Genomic DNA, 26,184 nt, shown 5'->3' on the forward strand with positions numbered 1-26,184 from the left:
AGGCCGTAACCAATACACCGCCCATAAACCTACGATCTTTTAACGGAGGTAGTTAATAAGAATCTAGCTCACACACATATACATACACACATATTATATGTGTAGATTTACAAATGTCAATATATATATATATAAAAATATATTGTGTATTTCTGTATATAGGCCGTAACCAATACACCGCCCATAAACCTACGATATTTTAACGGAGGTAGTTAATAAGAATCTAGCTCACACACACATATACATACACACATAGTATATGTGTAGATTTACAAATGTCAATATATATATATATATATGTATATATATATATAAAATATATTGTGTATTTCTGTATATAGGCCGTAACCAATACACCGCCCATAAACCTACGATATTTTAACGGCGGGAGTTAAGAATCCAGCTCACCACACACACACAAAACATACACAAATTATATGTGTCGATTTACAAATGTCAATATATATATATATATATAAAATATATTGTGTATTCCTCTATATAGGCCGTAACCAATACACCGCCCATAAACCTACATTCGTTGTTATTGTTTCTTGATTAATATTTCTTCGTCAATAAGCCGAACATGATTATTCACTCAAGACTCCAACACTATCGTCCCGGATATAAACCGTGGAGGTGAAAGATGTGTGGAGCATGGAGCGATGTTAAATAAATATCAGGATATGAGCTATTTTTCTACTTTCATATATAAAAAATACAATACTGTTGAACGTGAATTAGATGAGACAGTGAAATGCCTTATCGTGTAAATTAAACGGTAAAAATCTGTGAAATACCAAGGTCAATGCCCAATGGGAAAAGATCGCAGGAAGTGACGTAAGAACGTTTTTATTTGGGTTTGATTTGGTTTCACACTTCGTGGTGAAGTTTTTTTTTTTTTTTGTTCTGATCCTTATCAGCTGCAACTCCAAAGTGTGCGCGTTGTCGTCATGTAGTCGTTGAGAGAAAGTTGTGTTTGTTTGTTTGTTTTTAATATTCCGAGGGTGGTTACCGACTTTCCGCGCTCTTCTGGTACATGAACACCCGTTGGACAGGGTGATTGGTGCTGAGACATGTCTGATTTGGAACGAGAGGCTCATGAAGGTGGACAACGGGGAAACGAGACTGGCTGGGACCGTGTGCGACGGATGTTCCGGCAAGAGTGAGGATACACACACCGCGTGCTCACACATTGCTTCATTACTTGTGTTTATTGAAGCTCTTGCTCAACAAAATATTTTGAGGTTTCTCATGATGGGGGGGGGAGTGAGGTGATGAGAGGGGATGGGGTTGGGGGGAGAGGGAGAGAATGGGGTTGGGGGAGAGAGGGAGAGAATGGGGTTGGGGGAGAGGGAGAGAATGGGGTTGGGGGGAGAGAGGGAGAGAATGGGGTTGGGGGGAGAGAGGGAGAGAATGGGGTTGGGGGAGAGAGGGAGAGAATGGGGTTGGGGGGAGAGAGGGAGAGAATGGGGTTGGGGGGGGAGAGGGAGAGAATGGAGTTGGGGGGGGGAGAGGGAGAGAATGGAGTTGGGGGGGGGAGAGGGAGAGAATGGAGTTGGGGGGGGGAAAGAGGGAGAGAATGGAGTTGGGGGGGGGAGAGGGAGTGAATGGAGTTGGGGGGGAGAGGGAGTGAATGGAGTTGGGGGGGAGAGGGAGAGAATGGAGTTGGGGGGGAGAGGGAGAGAATGGAGTTGGGGGGGAGAGGGAGAGAATGGAGTTGGGGGGCGAGAGAGAGAATGGAGTTGGGGGGAGAGAGGGAGAGAGGGAGAGAATGGAGTTGGGGGGCGAGAGGGAGAGAATGGAGTTTGGTGGGGGCAGAGAGGGAATTGGGTTTGTGGGGGGGGGGAACAGAGAGAATGCAGTTTGGGGGGACAGAGAATGCAGTTTGGGGGGACAGAGAGAATGCAGTTTGGGGGGACAGAGAATGCAGTTTGGGGGGACAGAGAGAATGCAGTTTGGGGGGACAGAGAGAATGCAGTTTGGGGGGGGACAGAGAGAATGCAGTTTGGGGGGGACAGAGAGAATGCAGTTTGGGGGGACAGAGAGAATGCAGTTTGGGGGGGACAGAGAGAATGCAGTTTGGGGGGACAGAGAGAATGCAGTTTGGGGGGGACAGAGAGAATGCAGTTTGGGGGGGACAGAGAGAATGCAGTTTGGGGGGGACAGAGAGAATGCAGTTTGGGGGGGACAGAGAGAATGCAGTTTGGGGGGGGGGACAGAGAGAATGCAGTTTGGGGGGGACAGAGAGAATGCAGTTTGGGGGGACAGAGAGAATGCAGTTTGGGGGGGACAGAGAGAATGCAGTTTGGGGGGGACAGAGAGAATGGGGTTTGGGGGGACAGAGAGAATGGGGTTTGGGGGGCAGAGAGAGAATAGGGTTTGGGGGGACAGAGAGAGAATAGGGTTTGGGGGGGGGGGGAGAGAAACAATAGGGAGAGTTGTGAAGGTGAAAAAGAAGGAGTGCTGGATTGAAAGAGGAAGGAGAGGAGGCCTTGGTGGTGTGGAGTGAGAGGAGGTAATGGTCATGGTGGTGTGAAAGAGGAGGAGTAGTGAATGAGCGGCGGACATGATCATTGACATATTGACATGATTATTTGATGTTATGCCTGGTGTTGGCTTGATTATTAGGGTTGTGGACTTAGGATCCGAGGATCCCGAGTTCAAATTCCCCTCGGCTGTTGAATTAATACCAGGTGGGGTCGACTCTGCCTGTCATCCTTCTGAGGTCGGCAAAAATGAGTACCAGCTTGCTGGTATCCTGCGTCGGAGTGGCGACCCGTCCAGGATTGTGGCCAATAGCCAAGGAGACTGCTTAGGCAGCACCATTTATCTGCACAGAGTATGGTCCCAATGGATGGATGGGTGGATTTGATGTTATCAAGGGACGGTAAATGCTAAGATTGGTTGGAAGATTAACAGCAGTTGCGTGTAGAACATTCTGTTTGTGAGATTTTGAACACCTGTCTGTTCCTTCTCGTACTTGGGTTGATGGCAGTCCATTCTCTGCATTTGCTCTGCATAATACGTCTCTGTATTTCAGGCAGCAAACGCTCTCTGAGGAAGTTGATGACATGATCCGGCTAGTATTCATGGCTGGTGTCGGAGGAGTGTTATTTACTGGGCTACCTGCTGGTCGTCTGGCTTATCACCGCTTCCTGGAGCGGGCGGATGGTGAAGTGTACAGACATCCAGTGGAAGGAATAGTATGCCAGGGCATTTTGCACACATTTTGCTTTTGTAATCATGTATGAGTCTCCAGCTGGAATAAGGAACTAGTCTTGCTCAGGAAGATTCGTGGCGATGTGCGTCGGTGTACGTGTGGGACCATGGGATGAAATTGGCAGTACATTGATCAAGGTATGCTAACCACCATGGGGAGCAAGAAGAAGCTGGCAGTTTGGCCATTAACTCCTCATCTGAGCAAAAGAAGGAGACGAGATAGGGAGACTTGCTCCCGAAAGAGGGAGACATTCAACGTTCTGTTGATGCCATCCATTATTTTATCCAGCTGTTCCATTGTTTGGGAAATGTAATTTTGGAAGTGCAAAGTCAGCATTTGAATGTCATCTTTAAACCCAAATTGTCATTGTAAGGCCTTTGAATATTTTGTTCAGCGTCAGAGTTTCACCAGGGTTGCAGTTTGGAGTTGCCATGATTTGAGAATATAATGCAAATCAACCTTTCCTTTGGTGAAGAACGAACCAGCTGAGGATTTTTTTTTGTATTGGAACGAGTGGAGGTAGTGGTGGAAGGGGACGAAACAGAGTCCAGGTTCATGGAAGAGTGAGAACACTGAACAGATCAGGACATAATAGAACAAAAGGAACAGTCGAGAAAGGGGGAAACCACTAACAGTTGGCTTTAGGGACAAAATATAGGCAGAGTTGGAGGAATCGGGGGGATGGGGGGTAGGGGGGAATGCATGTGGTGTACAAGATGGATACAGAAGCAAACCCTCAGGAAGGAAAAACTGGAAATTTTGAATGGGGGGGGGGGGGAGGTGGGGTGGTTGGCTCAGGAATAGAAAATGTAATGGTTTTGGATTGGCGATGACCTGAGATAGTGGTGAACAGCTGACTTGATTACTAGTTGGTGTCTAACTTTGGAGGCCAACTTTGAAATGTGGTTTGTGCAAGAGGTTTGGTCTACATTTTGTTCTCGTGATGTATCTTAACCGTAAATTTTGTATTTTTCACTGTACGCACTAGAGGGCGTGTCACAACGCTGCCATCAAGGGGTTCCTCCGTGTTGGAGTTCCAATGGGATTCAGGGCTTCGATCTTCATGCTCATGTTCAGGTCAGTAATATGGAGAAATCTGGTTTGAATGTTGTTTTACATTGAATTGGTTTCAATCCCTGCCCCAAATAATTTTGACGATGAAGTGGCAGCATGTTGTTAATTGATGTTCTGATTGGAGCATATTCAGGAATTTGAGATTGTGGAATCCTTTACCCATGATCCAATCTGCACACTGTTTCAGACATTGTTTTTACATTCTAAGTGACTGTTTTTCAGCGGCACTGGAATTGTGCTTGACGCATATCTAAACAAGAAGTCTTTCACTCACTACCTCACGGCTGGAGGTGAGATACCGGCCCAGGGACATCTTACAGGAAGTGTGCACGTTTTAAGCGTATAGTTTGAGCAAACGCATTACAGGATCTTTTCTTGATGTCAGCTTTATTGCGGAAAGTCGGCAAACCCTCATGTTCTTTCCATAGTTTTACTCCATTATCAATTTGGCAGAGTGTAGTTATCTGGTGGAGGAAACATTAATCTTAAAGCTGTTTTGCTCTTTTGCTAAAATAGTGTGAAGATAATTGATGTTACTGTCAGATAAATAGACACTGCCTCGTTAAAGGCCCAGTCACACCTTTACGTTTTAGCCAGCTTATGCCGATTTTTGAAAAATTTGTCTAAAACGCTGGCATACGTCGAATACGTTATGGGTAAGTTTTGGAAACATTGAGAGCACGCTGAAAAACACTGCCATACGTCGTAGTACGTTGGCTTTCATCGTTGTACTTTGCGGTTGTCCTCAAATTTTCCATGCTTGAAATTTTATGACTTATGCCAGCGTATAACTCACAAGTTCCACTATGCTGGCCATAAGTTGTAGGCACGTTACACTATCGTTGACACACGTCGACACACATTACTTGCAAGTTAATTATAAGTCGAAACACGTCGTGGTAATGTTTAGCGTACCCGAAACTTATTTCTAACCTATGAGTAACGTGTTGTAGGCACGTAACGCGATCATTGACGCACGTTACTTGTAAGTTAATCTTAAGTCGAAACACGTCGAGGTAATGTTTAGCGTACCCGAAACTTATTTCTAACCTACGAGTAACGTGTTGTAGGCACAATACGCGATCATTGACACATGTCCACACACGTTACTTGTAAGTTACTCATAAGTCGAAACGCGTCAAGATAATGGTTAGTGTCAGTGTTCCAGACTCCCTGGTTTTTTTTTTTTCTTCGGTATGACGGTGATGTTGACACCAATTTCTAGTGCGGTTATGATTTAAATCGTTGATCGGCAGCCGATTAATTATATTATATTATAACCGCACTAGAAATCGAAGTGTCAACATCACCGTCGTACCGAAGAGAAAAAAATAAAAATAAAAAAAAACCAGGCAGTCTGGAACACTCACACTAACCATTACCTCGACGTATTTCGACTTATGAGTAACTTACAAGTAACTTTTGTCGACGTGTGCCAACGATCGCATATCGTGCGTACAACTTATTCCCATCGCATGCGGAACATGTGAGGCATAGGCAAGTACGTCGTAAAATGTTTAACACGTTTAAAATTACAAGACGTACTCCACTTACTACGATGTATGATAGTGTACTTTAGCGTTCTATTCATGTATACCAAACTTACCCATCCCGTATTCGACGTGCGCCAGCGTTTTAGATGCATTTTTCAGAGGTCGGCATACGCTGGCAAGATCGCCAAGGCGTGACTGCGATGTTGGCACTTCCATTTCTCCGGCAGTTATGATTTGAATCATTGTACGGCACCCTTTTAATAGGCTACGCCACGTGATCGTCGGCGATACGTGCAGCGCGCTATGCATAAGTTAGACTATCGTTGGTCATAGGTTGTGAACGCCGACAACAGGCTAAGCATTCGTTGGTACAAGTTATCTATAAGACAACGAAACGTTGTGTCCGTTACTAATACGTTATGCATACGACTAACTCGTTATGAATACGTCCGAATCTTTTAAAAAAAAAATCAAAAGTTCAGCGTAAGCCAGCGTTTTACATTCATTTTGATACGTTGCCATTGCTGGCTGAAACGTCAAGGTGTGACTGGGCCTGAACTAACGTAAGACTCATTGGTGAATTCAGATAGATGTCAATCCTTGCTTGCAGACCCTCAGTTCTGTCTATTTCATTCCTCTGCAGTGATGTGCAAGTAATGGCATGTATACCACCTCAGACAGGTGGGATATCTACTGGGACGTGGTGGAATTGAGTGTTGTTCATTGTGCTGTTATGGTTGAACATCACACCATATATGCAGAAAGGAAATGCATCAAAACAGAAAGGAAGTATTACAAACTGGCACTCGTGCATCAAAGGCGGTTTAAATAGTTTTTTTTTTAAAGTTAGAAGCAATTTTAAATAGTTTTTTAAAAAAAAATTGTCGAGGCTCGTGGAAGAGCTCGTCGGGGAGAGGAGGATTAAGTTGAGCCACTTTTTGGTGATGTTGATCGAGAGTCCAAGGTGTCACATAGTCGAAGATGACGTATATCTTGTTTTACACAACAAGTACAAGTGTACAGTTTGTGGGCCAGTCATGCAGGATCAACACCAGTGTCATAATGAAGCAGTAAAAAAAAAAGCACTCAAACAGCTCAACTTACCCCATCGATGGAGTAAGTTGATCCATATCCTGGAGTAAGTTGATCTGCTGCATATGATAAAGAAAGGTCATTATGGGAAAATATATTCAATTCACACATTTTACAGACGGTTTATTGACCCATAAGCAGAGGCTCACACTTCTTTTATTTATTTTTAAATTTGTTTCTCCAATGAGTCCCAGCAGAAATTGTTTGGTACTCAAAAAAAAAGTCAGCTTTGATTGTGCTCATCTGCTTTCCTAAGCGCCACTCCGATTTTTAAAGCACCTCTCTGCATCTGATGCACCTCTCTGTAAGCGCTCTCTCAGAACGTCCGCTCCAGACGAGACACTCGTAAGCCGTTCTTTTTTTTTTCGTTTCAGATGCTCCTGATCCTCCTCTTCTTCCTCCTTGCATGTTCTCCTTCGATCTTTTTAAAAATCTTACAAGTTATAAACCTACAATATACCTTCAAAATTGTAATGTTATCATTTATAAACTTAATTTTGAAATAGTTTGTCAATTATCAGAATTATCATGGAACGAACAATCTTACCTCCACAGCTGAGAAAACCTTCCATCAAAAGCCTCTGTTGAGCTAGTACGCTTTAGAGCTTTCTGAGCATCTTTTAAGTATGCATTTAGTTTATTTTTTTGCCGTGCATGAGTACCTACATACCATTTATGTGTGAACCCCTGCTTATAATGACATATTCAGTAGTTTGGTACACTGTTCAGCCACAATTGACGTCTGAACAACGATAGTTAAAACTGAAACAAATGACGTTATGATACAAATTGCAGGCATCAAACTGACCTCATAAATGACTACAAAGAAGAACATTAAAAAGGTAAAATAACAATCGTGCAATTAAAAATTGTGGAACAAGTTCAAGTTCACTGCCTATCCTATGTTGGACTCCATTTGCTCAGGCTGCATTCAAACACCAGTTGACAAGGGCTTCAGGCAGATCCTCCGACTGTGTTTAGCTTGGGAAGTTTATGCACGATGTCATTCCTTGGAAAATATGTTTCATCCTTTAGATTTGGTACAAAAATGGCATCCTCAGAATCCACTCGACCCAAAATTTTCTGCAGGAAAATGCCCTCATATTTATCCATAAATATTCATGTTAAAAAAATAAAACTAGAACTGCCACTTTATAACTGCTGGCAGTGATGACCGAGTACCCAGACGTCCACCTTTCATACAACATGACACTTTCTGTGGATGACAGTTGGAAAGTTTTGCTTTGATAGGATAAGTAGTTCCAGAGAAAACATTATTTAATAGTGATACAAATGCAGCCTTGCTTCAATGCAACACGGGACCGACGAGTTACGAACCGGGTAGCACAAAGTGTTCAATCTATTTATTACGTATGCAGTCAGCCCTTTTTCCTGGGGACATTGTCGGTATCAATTGAATTGCTATTCCTGTACCATCAAACACATGCAGGTGCAGCCAAGTGAGCCTTATGGAAATAATCTAAAAGTTCTCATATTCAAATAATTTCAATAATTCTGGCTGCCAAACCACATGGCCGATCGGGTTGAAATTTTAAAACTATGTTTCAAATGTCATCAAGATAATAATTGTTAAGTTTCACATATATTGACATCGGTTCCAGAGTAAATATTACTTAATATTTCCCCTTTAATCCAACATGGCTGCCAAACCATGGGCCCGATCGAGTTAAAATTTCAACCCTTCATTCCACATGACTCTTCCAATTATAACTCAGAAGTTTCACATTTATTGATGCAGTAATTCCAGAGTAAACATTAATTAATATTTTTCCTTCAATCCACTATGGCTGCTCAAGGATGTGTTGTACATCAAAAGGGGGAGAGAACTTTTTGTTCGTCATGGAAATGCGGTCATAGGTGTGGAGTCTCGCCTCGATCTGTTTAGCTGTTTCAGAGAAGACTTTTAAAGTTATTAATTTTCAATGCAATATGGCTGCCATTCCATGTGACCTATTACAACATAAATTTAAATTCTCCATCTAATGGGGAAATGGATTATGCTTGTTAAGTTTCGTGTTGATCGTCAAGGAGCGTTTTTCTATCCAAGATGGCCTCCAAACCATGTGACTTTTGACATAATTTTTACCGTATATGCAGGCATGGGGGTAGATTACAGTTGCCAAGTTTCCCTTCGATAGGTTATGTAGTTCCAGAGAAAACATTATTTAATACATTTCTTGAATCCAACATGGCTGCCAAACCATGTGACCTATCAGTTATTCACTACCCGTGTGCAATAAGTATGAAGTTTCCCCTTGATCTGACCAGCCGTTCTGGAGAAGAAGATGTTTGAAGGTTTTAGGGTAAATTCAAGATGGCCACCAAGCCATGTGACCGATAAATAAGAAATTAACAAACTTGTAAAAGGATGTCATGGGGAATGTGGCTCTAAAGTTTCGCCTCAATCTGTTCAGCCGTTCTGGAGAAGATGATGTTTTTAATTATTTTTTCCAAAACAAGATGGCTGCCGAACAAAGTCACCTATGACGTCATAATTTTTTTCTACGGTGATTTGTGTCGATGACGCTCAAATTTCAGATTTTTCTCATGCAGCGTTCTAGTTGACGAATTTTCACCGGCATACCGCTTCACCGATGACGTCACGAAATCGCCCGTGTTCCCCATGGGGAGCTTATTAAAATGTATGAAGCAAAAAAAAAAAATTCCATTGCACGGTTTCAGAGATACAGACGTCCAAAGTTTATCGGTTTTTTTCAAGATGGCGCCCGTACCATGTGACCTATGACGTCATATTTATCAATTAAGTGTGCATTCGAAAAAGATACATACCAAGGTGAAAATTTCGTGTCGACCGGACTTACCGTTCCTGAGAAAATGATTTTTAAAGCGGAAAAGCCCGCAAATTGCCGGCGGAAAAAGAAAAATAAGGAAATAAACAGAATAAAAACAATAAGTTACCCAGTCCATTTGACTGGGTACCCTCATAAGTGATGAGAATGTGGGATAAGTTTATCTGTGGCTCCATTTTGCCCCACTTTAATTGGCTCAACTTACCCCACAGTGTACCATTAAGTACTTTCGATCAGCCTGCCCAACAAGTTAATTGTAGCCAAATAGAACAGGCCATGATAAAAGCTTGCTCTCCAAAAGTATTCACCCTCCTCCAAAGTTTTCACATTTTGATGCCACCTGCGCTTATTTCACCATACTTTAAAACCAAATTTAACATGGAGTCTTCACAAACTACTCCAAAGTTATAAAGCTAATAAAATGTGAATATGTTGGATTAACAGCGATAATCATGATTCTCAGTTCCAAAAGGATTCAAACCCTTTGCCTAATGAACCATAAATCACTTCAGGAGCAAATTATTTAATTTGTTTGAATTGTTTGACGAGTTGGATTTTCTTCACTGCGTATTTCTCCTTCATCTAAAACTGCTTTTTCCTTACATCAACAAGCAAAGTATGTGACATGAATAGATGGCACCACCTTTCACCTCTCTCCATCCTGACACTTTCAGTAGGGGTGGCTCAACTTACCGCCCTCTCCCCTCCTAGTACACTGAACGGATTAGACCACAACTGGCCAAAAGGAACAGTGAAGGGGGGGGGGGGGACATCAACATAGTTGAAGGCCAAGATTTAGGCAGACTTGGACAAACTATGGGTGTGGGGAGGAATGAGGGGCAGGAGACTATGCACAGGGTGGATAAGATGGATACAGAAGGAAAGTCTTAGTAAGGAAAAGTGGAAATTTATGAGGAGCAGGAGGAATTGGGATTGGGTGGGTGTTTAACAAGGGTAGGAAATATGGTTTTGGAATGGGGACATTCTGAGATGGCAGTGAACAGTTGTCTTGAAGAATGAGATTGAAGAGGGTATGGAAGGTAGTTCCACATGCAGGAAAAAAAGAGGAACAGATGAGTGGAGGTAAGCAGTGATCCTTGATTTAGGTTGTTTCAGCAGAAGGGGGTTGATGATGGACCGCATTTGCCCTGTTGAAACCTCTGGGGGTGGGAGTGACAAAGCATGGAGAGAGAGAGAGATAGAGAGATAGAGAGATAGAGAGATAGAGAGATAGAGATAGATAGAGATAGATAGAGATAGATAGAGATAGATAGAGATAGATAGAGATAGATAGAGATAGATAGAGATAGAGATAGAGATAGAGATAGAGATAGAGATAGAGATAGAGATAGATAGAGATAGAGATAGAGATAGAGATAGAGATAGATAGATATATGCGCAATGCCAGAAGAGAGGTGGTGGAAGACAGAGACCACTGACCTGTCTGTGAAGGTGAAGTGATAGGCCCATAGACTCAGCTTCATCGTGGGAGTTTCCAATAATCTTGAAGACTTTGGTTTCCATGGTGTCGAGCTGAACAAGATGTGATACAGGCGACCCAGGCCAGAGGGGAGAGCAGTGCTCCATCAAGCTGCAGATGAAGGCCTTGTTGATGGATAGTTCAGGTGTGCTAGGAAGGACTTTGTACATCAGGTGATGCCCGATCGGCGGTTGGCTTTGGAGTTCAACTTTGAAATGCAGTTTTCCCAAGAAAGACCAAGGCTGATAATAAGACCCAGGAGTTTGAATAAACTTTCTCAAGTGGGTTGTTTAAAAAAGGTAGATGGGGAGGTTTGCCAGACTGTCCTTTCAGAGAGATAGTGAGAGTGTGAGATTTGCCAGTGTTGAAAGACATTCCATGTCTTTGACTAGCTTATGATTTTGCCAAGGTCTGAAGAGAGGGAAGAGGCTGCAGCCTGCCTGTCTGAACTCTGAAGGATGAGCATTGTCAGGGCAGAGGGTGGAATCGTCAGTAAATCGATAAAGATTGTTTTCCAGAGGCAGAGAGATCATTGATGAAGATCAGGAATAGGACTGGGCCCAGAACACTGCCTTGGGGGCACTCCAGCCTTGACAGGGAGAGGAGATGAAAGGATTCCTTTGAGTGCCACATGTTGGCTACGAGAGTACAAGACGTCAGTGAGCTATATGTTGAGTTGGCCTTGAATGCCATCAGCAGAGTGTTTAGAGAGCAAAGCAGGATGCGAGACTATTCAAAGTACGAGATATGTCCAGAGAGACAGTCCTGATCTCATGTCTGACATTGAGGGACTCCATCCATTGTTAGGTGAGTAAAGTCAACATGTCGAAGGTGGAGTGATCTGGACTGAAACCAAATTGGTGGTCTGAGATGAGAAAAGAAAAAGGAAAGATTTTTGCATAAACCACGATGATGGATTCCATGACCTTGCTGATGATTAGAACCAAGCTGAGAGATCTAGTTAAGGGGATCAGTTTTTGCACCTTCAAAAAAAAAATGTAATTTGACAAGCAAGTCTGCCAGATTAAAGGGGTTGTCACACCTTGCCATTTTAGCCAGCGTATGGCAAGGTCTCAAAATGTATGTAAAACGCTGGCGTACGCTGAACTATTGATGTTTTTTTAAGTTTTGGGCGTATAATAACACGTCGGACGTATGCATAACGTATTCATAACGTGCACAGAACGTTTTAATCACATATAGATAACTTATAACAACGAATGCTGAGCGTGTTGTCTGCGTTCACAACCTATGCCCAACGATAGTCTAACCTATGCATAGTGCGCGGCAGCGTATCGCCGATGATCACGTGGCGTAGGCTATTCATAGGCTGCGGCTCGACGATTCAAATCATAAACCGCACGAGACATCGAAGTGTGAAGCCGCTGTCACACCTTGACGTTTTAGCCAGCGTATGCCGACGTATGAAAAATTTGCCGAACCAAGCTGGCACACGTCGAACACGTTATGGGTAAGTTTTGTATACGTTAAGAGCACGCTGGCATATGTCGTAGTACATCGAGAAATTTTCAGCATGTTTAAAATTTCTCGACGTACTTGACGTATGACACACGTTCCGCATGCGCTGGCATAAGTTGTAGGCACGCTACGCGATCGTTGACACACGTCGACACACGTTACTTGTACGTTACTCATAAGTCGAAACGCGTCAATGTAATGGTTAGCCTCAGTGTTCCAGACTCCCTGTTTTTTTTGTTGTTTTTTTTTTGGTATGACGGTGATGTTGACACTTCGATTTCCAGTTCGGTTATGATTTAAATCGTTGAGTGGCAGCCTATTAATTATGTTATAACCGCACTAGAAATCTAAGTGTTAACATCACCGTCATGCCGAAGAAAGAAAAAAAAAAAACAGGGTGTCTGGAACACTGACGCTAACCATTACATTTGACGTGTTTCAACTTATGAGTAACGTACAAGTAATGTGTGTCATCGATCACGTAACGTGCCTACAACACGTTACTCATAGGTCAGAAATAAGTTTCGGGTACGCTAAACATTACCTCAATGTGTTTCGACTTATGAGTGACGTGTGTCAATGATCGCGTAATGTGCCTACAACTTATTGCCTGCATTATGCGGAACGTGTGAGTCGTACGCTCACATACGTCGGGAAATTTCAAGCATGGAAAATTTGTCTAACAGCTCGGCATTCTACGACGTTTGCCAGCGTTCTATGACGTATGCCAGCGTACTCTTAATGTATACAAACTTACCCATAACGTATTCGACGTGTGCCAGCGTTTTAGCCCAATTTTGCATACGTTGGCTAAATTGTCAAGGTGTGACAGGGCCTTAAGTTATGGCATTCCAGTGGGTGGTGCTTCAAGCCCGATTAGCGCAGGGTTGTTTTTGTTGTTTAGCCCCAGACGGTTTTCTCGAGGAAGCCCATGGCATGGAAACAGCTGATCTATCTCCCAAGAGTAACCCAGAGATGTCCCACATCCAGGATGGTCTACCCCCACCTTCAGGTCCATGAGGGGGAGGGGGAGACGGAGGCGGACAGACAGAGCGAGGTGGGGGGCAAGGAGATGCAGGAACTAGTTCATGGGGACCACCATGCCCTGCCGAATCTGGGCAGCAGGGAAGAATGGGAATATTTGGCCCCTGATTTGCATGGGGGTGGGGGGTACAACCACCACAAAGAGGGTCCCCATAGTTGCTTGTTGTTATGAGACCCTCCTGTCCTATCAAATGTCATTCCATCCTATCACCTGTCCTTGACCGGTATATCCTATCGTTAATAAAACGAGAAACACTCCGCTCCTCTTGGGAGCAACCCTGGTGGGATGGTTTGGGGGAAGGGGAGGATAATGGGGTTGAATATATTTTGTTCCCGAGCTAATAATACCCCCTATATGTAGCAGGGGTCAGTAAACCACTTTCACCGTGTCACGTGTACAAGCGTAAATTGAAAGTTGTCTCCCTCCCCCACCCCACCTCACGGAGGGGGGGGGTGGGGGTGGTTGTGCCAATGACCTGTCCCTGGGTACAACCAACACTTATACAAAATTTGGTCGAGATCGGGTGAAAATCTTAAGCCATCACCCCCCCCCCCAACCGATCCTCCCCCTCACATTTGTGGAGTGGGATTTTTCTTTTTAATGTGCCCATGAACTGACCCTGGGTACGACCAACACGTATGCAATTTATTTTCTCATGCTCTAACTGTCTAACAAGAACACAAACAACACTGATAAACACTGTTTATTTATTACATCATAAAAGGTGCCGTTAGTGGTTGGACATAGATACATTTGCTTCATTATATGTGGAGATAACCGGAGCTCAGGGGTTTGGAGCAAGTACTTTCTTTTAAACTTCTTGAGAAAATATATAAATGAAGAGAAATCGCTTAATTTATTTACTGTTGTAAACCATGTTTAAAATACTATTTCGACCATCATAAAAAGGCAAGCACAACGCACTTTTTTCAAATGTAATGCATTTGCCAAACTATGATCCTTCAATGTATTCCTTTTTTTGTTTTGTTTTCTTCCAACATACAGCAGTTTCTGGAAGCTTGTTTCGTGTGTTTCTTGGAGCCAAGGGAATGATCAGTGGAGCCGTTCTGGGAAGTGTCTTTGGGTGAGTTCAATTTGAGATGCCGACTGATGCGACTTGGTTATCTGTATGCTTGTTCAGGGCCTACGATGATATATTGCTCGATGGAATGTTAACCTTCCTGTTCCTGCTTTTCAGGATGGGATGTACATCCCTCGAGCATTCTCTCATCTCGATCTTTTTCTTGCCCTTCTTCCCAATCTTCTTTTGCCCAACACACAACTCAGAGGTGTAATGGTTTGAGCATCCCTTCTTCGTCATGGAGTTTGGTGGTTTGAACCCCTGCCGAGTCATACCCACGACTTTAGGAATGGCATGTGCTACTTCCTTGCTTGACGCTCAGCATTTATAGAAGGATGGATCATGTATAAACAACCATGTGTTGGCAAAACTAGCACAGGCTTTAATGGTCCCGATTGCCTTCTCCTGCACTGAAGTTGAAAGGGAACTTGTATTATTATTATTAAAGAGTAATAGTATTATCATTCTTCTCTCCTCCCTTCCCCTATCTCCTCTTCCTCCCATGTATATTCGGCACACCCTCTTCCTCCTTATCTCCCAACCTGCTTTCCCTCAAACCACCTCCCTCCTTTTGTCGATAGGTTTTGATGCTCCAGCTGTTGTAAAATGCCCCCAAATCGAGATGTTTTTATTGCCTTTGGGGTACCCCTCACATCTGGAGTCGCACTTTCAAATATGAGGAATTTAATTTAGGGGTTTTCCACATCATATATTCAGATAACACAATAAACGAGCACAGCCCTTGGTCGAGTGCCACCAGGCTGAACAGTTTACGTTTTGTATCCCACTGCTCGGCCAGATCTGCTTCCTGACCTGAACCAAAATCTTAATTGCCTTGTTCTTGTCTCCAACCGAACTCATCCACCAAGTTTTGTCGCAATCCATCCACAACTGTTTGATTACTTTCGTGCGATGTATTGTTTTTGTCACTCTCTCTTAATCGTGAAGAATCTTTTTTTTTTTAATTCTAGTATCCGGATCTAGATCTTCACCAAAATTGATTCAATTGATCTCCTTGGCACATGCAACCTGTACACCAAGTTTCGTCTGAATCTGTCATCAACTTTTTTGAGATACCTCACACACACGCACACACGTGGATGGACAGACAGACAAACAGGTGGGAAAACATAAACTCCATCCACCTTCTGTGGTGGATGTAATAAATAAGTATTTTGAGACTGATTCCGGTGTGGACCATTCGGCCATTTCACATGGAATATGCCACCATTTATTTCACCTTATCAATGTAACGTGTCTGGTTTGTCGCACGTAGACTGATGACATATCTATGACGTCATTTGGGGCTATTCCTGACTCTCCCCGGCGACTCAACGGGTCACTGACTTAGGTCCCGGGATTGTATACGCCACTCATCCTGCATGCTGCCAAAGCCTCCATGGGGGCTACAGAGGGTGCTGCAGCATTTCCCAAGATCATATTTTTCACTCTTGAATTACGTGGTGAGGATGAGGGCATACAAGCATTCCTCGTTTCCCATGTGATGACCAACGTTCAGGACTTTGCCGCACACGAGATAGCAACCTCGATCACATGACGCCTCGTTGAATGGAGCACCCTGCAATCTTCATGCCACGTAGCACATTTCCCATCTCTTATCCTGCCTTTTCCTCCCCCCGGTTTACCGGGGAGACAAAGGTAGGCCGCAAATGTGGCATCATCGCGCACATAACAGGCGCGAGGGCATCGTGTGATGATTTCTCGAGCAGGCGAAGTACACAAACCTCATGACGCACATGCGACCATCCGTCACTTAGCCGTGCAATCATGAACCTTCCATATCCCCACCCATCCTTCCATCTACCACTCATCCCTATGAAATCACACTCTCACCATAACAATCCCATCGGTGACTAATCCCTCTCATCCTCCGCGCATTCGTGCGCACGTGCATTATTATTCGTGCAAGTTTGTCCCCAAAGCTGCCAATGTTGTTACCATGGTCACTAATCCCTGTAACCACGCCCCCAGCATAATAACCATGCCTCTCCACTACTAACCACGCCCCCATGAAAAATTTCATGTGCGCGTCCTCTGGTCGGTAGGCACACCAAAAACTTTCCCTTATCTGTTGCTGCACCTGTGAGGAGCTCCTCGTGAGCCAACAGCCATCCATATCTGGTACCCAACTGTGTCCGTCGACGTCGTCCTGCAGATGGGTTACCTTTTTCTAGGAGTTGGTGGCAGGATTTGCACTCCAGCCAACATAAAACACTTCATTCCAGAAAACACATAAATGTAAAGAAAACTGAAAACCCACTCCATGGGAGTTGCTGCTTTTGGCAGGGCACCTCACTGGATGAAGAAATTGGGGAAAAGCCTTCGGGACCACCATTCTTTGATGATCGGAGGATAACCACGGGGTAACATTACTGGGTTGGATTGCAGTGGTGTGTGTCGGGTTGTGCTGAGGTGTCATCCCCCAGACGGCGGTCTCCTCGGGTTAACCTGGAAAGTTCGGCTGGGTACATAGAATGTCCGATCCCGAAGAGAGGATGATCACCTGTCTTTGCTATCATCTGAGCTCCAGCATTTGAACATCAGTATTGCAGCACATTCTAAAGTTCAGAGACTGGATAGTGGTGAGACCATGGTAGGTGGATCTACCTACTACTGGTCTGGTCACTCTGGTGGTTACAATGCTCAAGGAGTAGCTGTAGCTGTGTCCAATAAGCTGACTCCCATCATAATTGAGGTAACACCGGTCATCGAGCGTGTTATGAGACTGAGAATTCGTCACTCCTTGGGTGTCGTTTCCCTGGTCTCTGTATATACTCCGACTGAGGCGAGTGATCTCACCGTGAAGGACACATTCTATGCCACGCTTGAGTCTGTGGTTAATCAGTGCCCCAGATGAGATGCACTTCTAGTCTTGGGGGATTTCATTGAATCGACTGGAACTGATAGGAATGGTTATGAGACGTGTGTTCGTCCCCATGGGTCAGGAACTGTGAACCTGAATAGCACCAAGTTCCTTGACTTTGCAAGAAGTCATGGACTTAGGGTGGCCGATTCATGGTTTCAGCACCCACAAGCTCATCGCTGGACTTGGTATTCCAACGCTGGCGGTGTGGCAAAGGAGATTGACCATGCCCTCGTTGATGGTCGCTGGAGGATGATCCAGAACTGCAGGGTCTACCGGAGTGCTCAGTTCCTCAATACTGACCACCGGCTTGTTGTAGCAACTCTTAAGTTGCACTTTAAATCCAGGAGAATGGTACCATCCCAGCCTCGGCTGGATGTTGGCAAGCTCAAGGATGAGAGGGTAGCTGAGGAGTTTGTGAACAGGCTGAGTGGGGATTTTGGGGGGTCTGGGTGTTTTGGAGTATCCTGAAGAGTTGTGGAGTTCCTTCAAGCCTACCATCCTTGATGTTGCTAGTGGATGTCTTGGAACCCACCGTCAGGTGAAGCAGCACTTTGTCTCCCAAGGGATGCTGGATGCCATTGATGCAGAGTCGTAGGGCCAAGATTAATGCCATGGCTGATCTGTTCAGGGAGTTGAGGCGTAAAACTGTATGTGCACTCAGGGCGGACAAGGAGGCCATTTGGCGAGGAATATGTGAGGTGGAAGAGCATCACCTGTGGTCAAGTGATTCACGTCTTACTTACAGAGGAATTTGTGCATTGCATTCCTCCTAGCCAATCTCTCCGTGGACTGCAGTTAGAGCGGAGAGTGGTGGATTCTTGACAGAGGAGTCTGAAGTAAAGGTGAGCTTGGCCAGTTACTTTGAGCAGCTGTACCAGGCTGATCCACCAGCTGTTGAGTTGGATGTCAGGGGTGTTCCTAATCCTATTGCTGACCCTCCAATCAACTGTGAACCAGCTTTGTTTGTAGAAGCACAGGATGTGGTGAACCACTTGTAAGGAGGTAAAGCTTTTGGTATTTGTGGCATCCATGCTGAACTTCTCAAGGCTGTTGGAAATGCTGTACTTGTGCCGTTGCATGCAGTTCTTTGCTCTGTTTGGCGCACAGGCATCATCCCAACTGACGAAGATGGGCCTTGTTGTTCCTTTCTGGAAAGGGAAGGGTGATCGCTGGGCCTGCGACAACTACCGAGGTGTGATGCTGCTTCCAGTGCCGGTCAAGGTCTTTGCTCGGATAATTCTTGATCGGGTTCTCCACCATCTGCTTTTGAGCACTGGTGCCCAGAGCTGTAAGGGCTTTACACCAAAGAGGTCAACGATTGACGAGAGTTTCGGCAGGGGCTGCTTGCAGCCTATGTTGATCTCCACAAAGCATTTGATTCAGTCAATTGGTATGCCCTCTGGAGGATTCTTGGTTTTTGTGGGGTGTCACCAAAGTTGATCAATCTGATTTCTGAACTATATTCTGGTACTGAGTGATGTGAGGTGTGGTGTTTCCATCTATGACTTATTTCCAGTTGTTACTGGAGTTCGTCAGGGGTGTGTACTGGCCCCCACACTTTTCAGTATGTGTATGGATTGGATTCTTGGGAGGATGTCAGAGAGAGCAAGTTGTGGTGCATCGTTTGGGAATGTCAAGATCTCTGAGACTCTGACCATGATTTCGCAGATGATGCAGTCATCTTTGTGGGGGCCCTCGCGACGCTGAATGAGAAGTCAGAGCCACTGGTATTACAGTTTCCTGGATCAAAACTAAGATCCAGGCTTTCAATGACATTGGATGCTGCGATCTTGTCTGTACCTGTTTGTGGTGAGGATGTTAATGTCATGGAGAGACTCGCTTAGCTTGGCAGTGATATTCATGTCTGCATGTTGTGAGCTCGAGGCCAATAGACGTCTGGGTCGGGGCGGAGAGTCATGTATTCACTGTATCATGGGGTGTGGCACTGTCAGTACCTATGCAGAAGGATGAAAGTTTGAGTCTTCAATTCCTTGGTTCTCCCAGTCTTGCTCAACAAATGTGACTTGGACTCTGACCAAGGATCTGAGATGGAGACTTAACTCCTTCGGTACTCGGTCTCTGGAGAATCCTTGGTTATTACTGTACAGACTTTGTGTCCAATGAGTGGTTGATGAGAGAGACTCAGATGGGATTTCTTACCTGTATAGTCCGTGAGCCTCACCTGCGGCTGTATGGACATGTGGCTCGTTTTCCTGATGCTGATCCTGCTCACCAGATTCTCTCAGCGAGAGAACCTCGTGAGTGGAGGAGGTCAACGAGCTGAGCACGTGCCTTGTGGTTGCAGCAAGTTGATCAGCATCTCAAGGAGATGGGGATTTCTGGATGACCGGCGGAAAATGGACATTGTGACACGCTGCTGCGGCGCATGCACCTACACCTGACCCAACTCTGTGTGGCGTTCTGGAGGCCTGAGCGGGAGAGCACTTTTGCGCCACGTGCCATCGGTGTTGCATTCTCATGCTGCGTGGAGTAAAGTTTAAGTTTTGTAAACCTGCCAGCTCGTGTCCTATGGGTGAGGTGCAATGCTCTTGTATAATATCTGTTCATTTGCTTGGGAAATCGGGCTGTCTTGTTTGCATGCACTTGCAATCAGTACCTTTTTCTGCCTCTAACTTCAATGGCAATACCAATATGATACCTTTATTTAACAGTATGTATAATACGAATATTCAAAGTGGCATCTCATGTAGGAATCATCATTTTATTTACTAATGAGCTGTGCTGGAATTGTAGAGATTAACAGGTTTTTGTTTTGTCTCGCAAGCATGACCAACTGTGCTTTTTTTTGTCACACCATTTCCTTAATATGTTGGTATGATCCGCAGCTCTAGTTTTGGCAAAGTGCTGCCACCATCACTATCATAGTTGTGTGCATTCCTCGGACAGGTGGGCCTTCCCCTTGGATACAGAAAAGGGGATGAAGCTTGAACCCTGACCTTTTGCTTTAACGGGGATTCCCATGTGCCTGCCTTCTGTCTGCGCCCTATTATTATAAGTTGCATAGCTAACATGTCATGCATGTAACAGTATAGTGATGCTTGTGAGTGGGTGCAGGAACAGGACGGGTTGGGGGTGGGGAAGTGAGGGGGAGTGGTTACATGCTTGTTTTGACTAATGCAAATGACCTGTGCAGAATTCCTGCTGGCCTCACTTTGATGGCAATGAACCAGCTCCATGGGGAGACCCTCTGGCAAAGGAGACTCAGGCTTCGACAACAGAACCTCCCGGATGAACCTGAAGTATGGTATGCGAGCTGCATCAGAAATGTTTTGCGCAACATTGCGGAACTTGCTTCGAAGAGAAAAATGGAATTTAATGCTTTCATGAAATACATTTTTAAAAAAACAGTTTGAAAATAGATCTCCATTAAAATAACTGGGTATGTTTTGATTGCCGGTTTTATCAGATTCAGGACAGAGGTCACGAGGTTTTTTTTTTTGGTTTTTTTTTGCAGGGAAGGTAAACTGCGAGTTCTGGATAACTTTGTGGAACGCATTGAAAGGACAGTCGTGGAGAACTCTGCTGAAGAAGACATTTTGCGGATTGAAGAACTCTCCGTCAAGGATCCTGTCCTTCGCAAACAGAACCCGATAACCAGCGATTCTTCCAGATCAGCATAATCGACGCTAAATGATTTTCACCTCCGAAGACAATGCAGCACTTCCTGTGCTATAAGCATTCTTTTGGCGAGATTTGTAAGCACAGTTGTCCCACAATTCACATCGAGCTTTTACCCTTTCAGCTTACTTAACGAAATGGATCATTTTGAGGAAATTGATTGTAACAGTTCCAAAATAGATTTTGCACAGATATTTGACTTCTTCCAAAGATTCTCATTTGCTCGAAGTTTGAGAATTGTATGAAATGTTTTTTTTTTTGATGGAATTTCATTTGTGTTCAGGAAGAGTGCACTTTGATATGCATTGGCAACTCGATTATCGTTTCCATCACTTTGTAACAAAACGATGAATGTTTCTAAGCATATTTTGTGGAGGCACACCCACTTCCAATCATTGGACGTTTCACAATCATTCTGGAAATGCATGGAATGTTTTTGTGTTGTTTCAATACCAATCGGAGAGCAACAGAGTATCCATCATGACCGATCGCAAATGTTTCCTTCGTGGAGGTTTTCACCCAGGACAGGCCCTTACTCTACCATACGGTTCTGCTGAAGCAGTCCTCGACTAAGGCATGTATTTTAAGTGTGGTCACAGTACCGGCATACAATGGCCTACTCTATTTCAAAGGTAATGTCGGATATTTTACGGCGACGTAGGAATGTTAGCGGATTAGACTGATGTATAGTGGCATTTATGGAGTTCGTTTTCTTGCTATTTTTTATTACAAAGTCGAGGCTCATGGAAGAACTATAACAGGTCAAAGCATACCAGAACAAAAAGAGCAGCGGAAAGAGAGGGGGGGCACCAACAGGAGGGATGGGGGACAAAATAGAGGTAGACTTGGGAAAATAGGGGGTGAAGAGTGGGAGATGGATATAGGGTGGACAAGGTGGATAGAGAAGCAAACCCTCAGGAAGGAAAAAGTGGAGATTTGGAAAAAGGTGGGCTTGAGAAGGGTTAACGGGGATAGAAAAGATCATGGTCCTGAATTGGGGAGGATCTGAGATGGTGGTGAACAGCCGTCTTGAAGACCTGGAGGGAAAAATGATGCTGAATGGAATATGAAAGTTGATCACACAGGTGGAAAAAAAGAGGAACAAATGAGTGGAGGTGAGCAGTCAGTGATCCTGGATTCCCTTTTAGGCAGTGAGATTTTTTTTAGGATGGAAAGACACATTCCAAGTGCTTGACCAGTTTGTGATCCTATGAAGGCTTGAAGAGAGGGGAAGAGGCTGCTGCCTGTCTATTTTAAGGATGGGGGATGTCACGGTAAAGGGTGAAGTCATCAGCAAAGAGACAAAGGGGATTTTCCAAAGATTCAGAGATCATTTGTGAGGGTCAGGAATAGGCTTGGGGCCCAGAACACTCACTTGTGGGGAACTCAATCCTTGATAAGGAGAGTAGATGAGAGCAACCTGTTGAGAGCCACACATTGGCTTTGAGAGGAGAGGAATTCAGTAAGCCATGTGTGGAGTTGGCCTTGAATGCCATTGGTAGAGAGTATGGAGAGTAAGCTCAACTTGTGAAGCACCAGGGTAACTGGGGTTTTCTTTTTCTCAACAAGAATGAGACTCATGAAAGGGCAAGGTGATGCATGATATGAACTTGCATTTGGGCAGTGGAGCAACTCTTGTGCACTATAAGCTATGACGATAATGAACAGGAAAAGAGCATCTAAGGAAACGCTGCAATCTACAAGTAAATGGTTTGAGTTATGAAGTGTTAACGGTGCTCATTGAGTTTGTAGGTAAGGATGGGGGATGACAGGAAATGGTGGGAAGAGTGGGTAACAACATCTAAAAGGTAGTGCCACATTTGGAGAAAGAACAACAAGAGTTGAGGTGTGCTTTAGCCAAGTTTTGCAAGTTTAACCAAGTTGAAGTAACTTGGAGTTTTTGGGGAGGGTTGAGAACAGATGGAAGTAAAGCAGAGTTAGTAAAAATAAAAAAGAAAAGTCAACCAACCTGTCTGCTATGGGAGAGTAACGAACAGGCTGTGTGTTTCAACCTCACAGTGGGGGATGCCAATAACATGAAGACCTTTGGATTCCAAAGAATCCAGGAGAGACAAATGTGATATTGGGGTGCTAGCCCATAGAGTAGGGCAGTTCTCTCGAGGTATGAGCAAAGTCCTTTCTGCTGAGTATGGCGCTCATTTGTTTTCAAGGAATGATCTGCGGCTGGCTTTGATGGCCAGATTTGCTAAAAGGTTGCCTCGCGAGGTCATGGCTGATGGTGAGGCCTCGTACTTCAAGTTCAGGAAATTCCAGATCGGCATAGAGTGACGCAGCTACCTTGTGCCGAGCAGTGGGATGGGGGGGGTACTTGAGATGGGGATTGTTTGAAAACGGGAAGTACCACACAATATGGAGGAGGCATGCAAAAAGGATGAGAAGGTTTTCCAGAGTATCGGTTTCAAAAAATCGTTTCTTGTTCGAAGAAAATCTTACCCTGTCAGCCCATCAAACGGGTTCAACGAAAAAAAATTGAGATGACATCGTGTTCAAAATTCATATGGCAGAACCATATTAAGCCAGACCGACCGTTAAATTATATTGACATCTTGGATCTGATGTTTTGATCACCCAATGACAAATAGGGTCTCTTTGAAGCTGTGTGCCGAGGTCTGGATGTAATAAATCCGACGGTGCCATTATACCTATTCAGAAATGGTTGAAGTAGGTACGAAGCACTGAAATAGGTGGTGGGAAATGCTTATCCCCAGGTGGTGATGATATAGTTTCTTGAAAGGGTGCATTGGGCTGTCTGCAGTTCATCAGGGTTGAGCTTTTGAATGAGCAATTCTTAGAAGCAAACCATTTCATAATTAGAGAGTTCATCGAACACCTTTCCTCGTGCAGTCTTGAGAAATATGAGCAGGATCTGCGAGCGGCAAATTTGAATGGTCGTGATGACCTGAAATGCCATAATATTATGTCCAAGTACTGCTAAACAGAAGTGTTTTGAAAGTGCCAGTAAGGCTGTTTGTATTGTACAGTGTATAATGAAATTGAAATTAAATAAACTCGAGAAAACAATATTCCGGAGGTTCGCCGCTGTTACTGCAGCGTCTTTTTACACCACCCTATTTTAACACAATGCATTTGTTATTCCTGCTTGTTGTGTCCTTCATAAACATCCTTAAAAGCAGTAACTTTCCTGTTTGGAATGATCTTCAATTTTGTTTCACTCCCAGGCAGGCAGACAGAGTAAGAAAATATATCTCGCTCCTCTGTGCCATCGGAAAGAATTCAGAGCCATTGTGCTGCCTAACAAACTACAGGTTTGTTTTCCGATTCATGTCGAAATATAACATTGAATTGAAATGAATTTATGTTTTTGGATGAACAGATAAAGTGAGCCATTTGTTTAACCCCACTTTTCTCTTCGTGTGTGTGTGTGTGTGTGTGTGGGGTAACTATACACACACATGTAACTTCTGTACCAGAGTTGCCATGTCTATCGAATGCTTGGCTTGATGTTGGTTACTTGATCTTTCACTCTCGATAGATCCCAGAAATTTTGAGCATGTTTGTTCACTTCAATCAAATATTTCACTAACTTGACTAAAATGCCATTGTGATTTATGTCTTTATTCTCCTACTGGTTTCACCAGAGGGGACTATAGGTTTGCTCTCTGTCCGTCTGTCCGTCCGTCCCACTTGTGGTTTTTCAGGCTTTTTTCCCATACCCTTTAACATATTCAACTGAAACTTGGTGCATGGCTTCATTATGATAAGTTACAGAACAAGTTCAAGTTTCAGGGCATTTTGTCAATTTTTCACAGAGTTGTACCCTTTTTACAACTTAGAAAATATCACATCGGTGGGGGACATGTATTGCATAGCAATTCTGGTTCTTGTTATCTTATGGATAGACGTTCCACTTGCCTTCTCAAACTTTTTGTTTTTCCTTCTTCTTCCAATTTCCTGTTTGCTTTTCTACCATACCCAAACTTTTCCTGGGAGACTGTGATGCTTGCTTGAGGTGTTTTGTGATTAATTATAACAATTACCTGCTCTAATTGTTCTTCAAACATTGCATACCAAACTGCTTTATTCTCACTTTGATGGGCTGACAGGGTAACTCAGGTGCAGCAGAACGACCTTTGATCTGTTGAGCCTGGTTCAAATCTCGAGCGAAAAAATTGGCATCGGGCTTCGCATCACCAAGTGTACCTCCATAGGGAGAGGACGTTAAAAGCAGCTGCCGCGTTTGCTAGAATTCTGCTCGATGTTAAAAATCCTTGCGGTGCCTTTTGAAGAAAGTAGGCACATTGTGAGTGCCTGCACCATGACCAATTTCCAAGTTAATTACCCATTATGTCGTGGGTGGGCACTGCTTGAACAGCACACCCGTGCCTCGGTGATGATCTTTCATATGCAACACATGGTTGCAGGTCGCTCATTTGCTAAGGGCATGGATGTACCGTTGATGCAGTGCCTCTTGTAGGTTGGAGCAGGAATTTGTAATTTAGCCATGGTGCTGGTAATAGCTTGCCTACTCTTTCTGAAGGTCGCAGTGGGGTTTTTAACTTCCCCCAACTGAAGCTAACAGACGGGACGCCCGGTTTGATGTTCATCCGAAGGGTGACACATGCATTGATGCGTCACCCTGCCTTTGAAGCACCAGGATGACAGTTTATAGCTGGGTCGAGATTCAAACTAAAATTGGACAGCCTAGAAGTGAGGGTGCATCCCTGCCAACCCTCAGTGATGATGCGATCAGCAGACCAAATGAATGGTTAAATCCTAGTCAGATATCCATTAAAAAGAGATGGAGAGTGATCATTTTGATTTTTACACAATATTAGAGGGGGGGTCCTCTTTCCTTTTAATGTGTATTTTAACTCTGCA

General features: G+C 44.2%; 1 protein-coding gene across 2 annotated transcripts; it reads left to right on the forward strand.

Annotated features, from left to right (window-relative positions):
* The first annotated feature begins 833 nt into the window (after positions 1 to 833).
* TIMMDC1 (translocase of inner mitochondrial membrane domain containing 1) lies at positions 834 to 24,368 on the forward strand. Of its 2 annotated transcripts, none has more exons than XM_085870607.1 (7): positions 834 to 1,165; positions 3,044 to 3,206; positions 4,212 to 4,300; positions 4,520 to 4,587; positions 14,726 to 14,801; positions 20,840 to 20,950; positions 21,161 to 24,368. In XM_085870607.1, the coding sequence occupies exons 1-7, from the start codon at positions 1,077 to 1,079 to the stop codon at positions 21,324 to 21,326; spliced, it is 762 nt and encodes a 253-aa protein (XP_085726733.1). In that variant the 5' UTR covers positions 834 to 1,076; the 3' UTR covers positions 21,327 to 24,368. The 2 variants fall into 2 exon arrangements, with proteins under 2 accessions (XP_085726733.1, XP_085726732.1); XM_085870606.1 differs by having other exon boundaries at positions 836 to 1,165; positions 14,723 to 14,801.
* The last annotated feature ends 1,816 nt before the right edge of the window (positions 24,369 to 26,184 follow it).

This window comes from Eptatretus burgeri, chromosome 2 (assembly GCF_056783735.1).
Source record: "Eptatretus burgeri isolate ZD-2024b chromosome 2, Ebu_testis_v1, whole genome shotgun sequence".
NCBI lineage: Eukaryota > Metazoa > Chordata > Myxini > Myxiniformes > Myxinidae > Eptatretus > Eptatretus burgeri.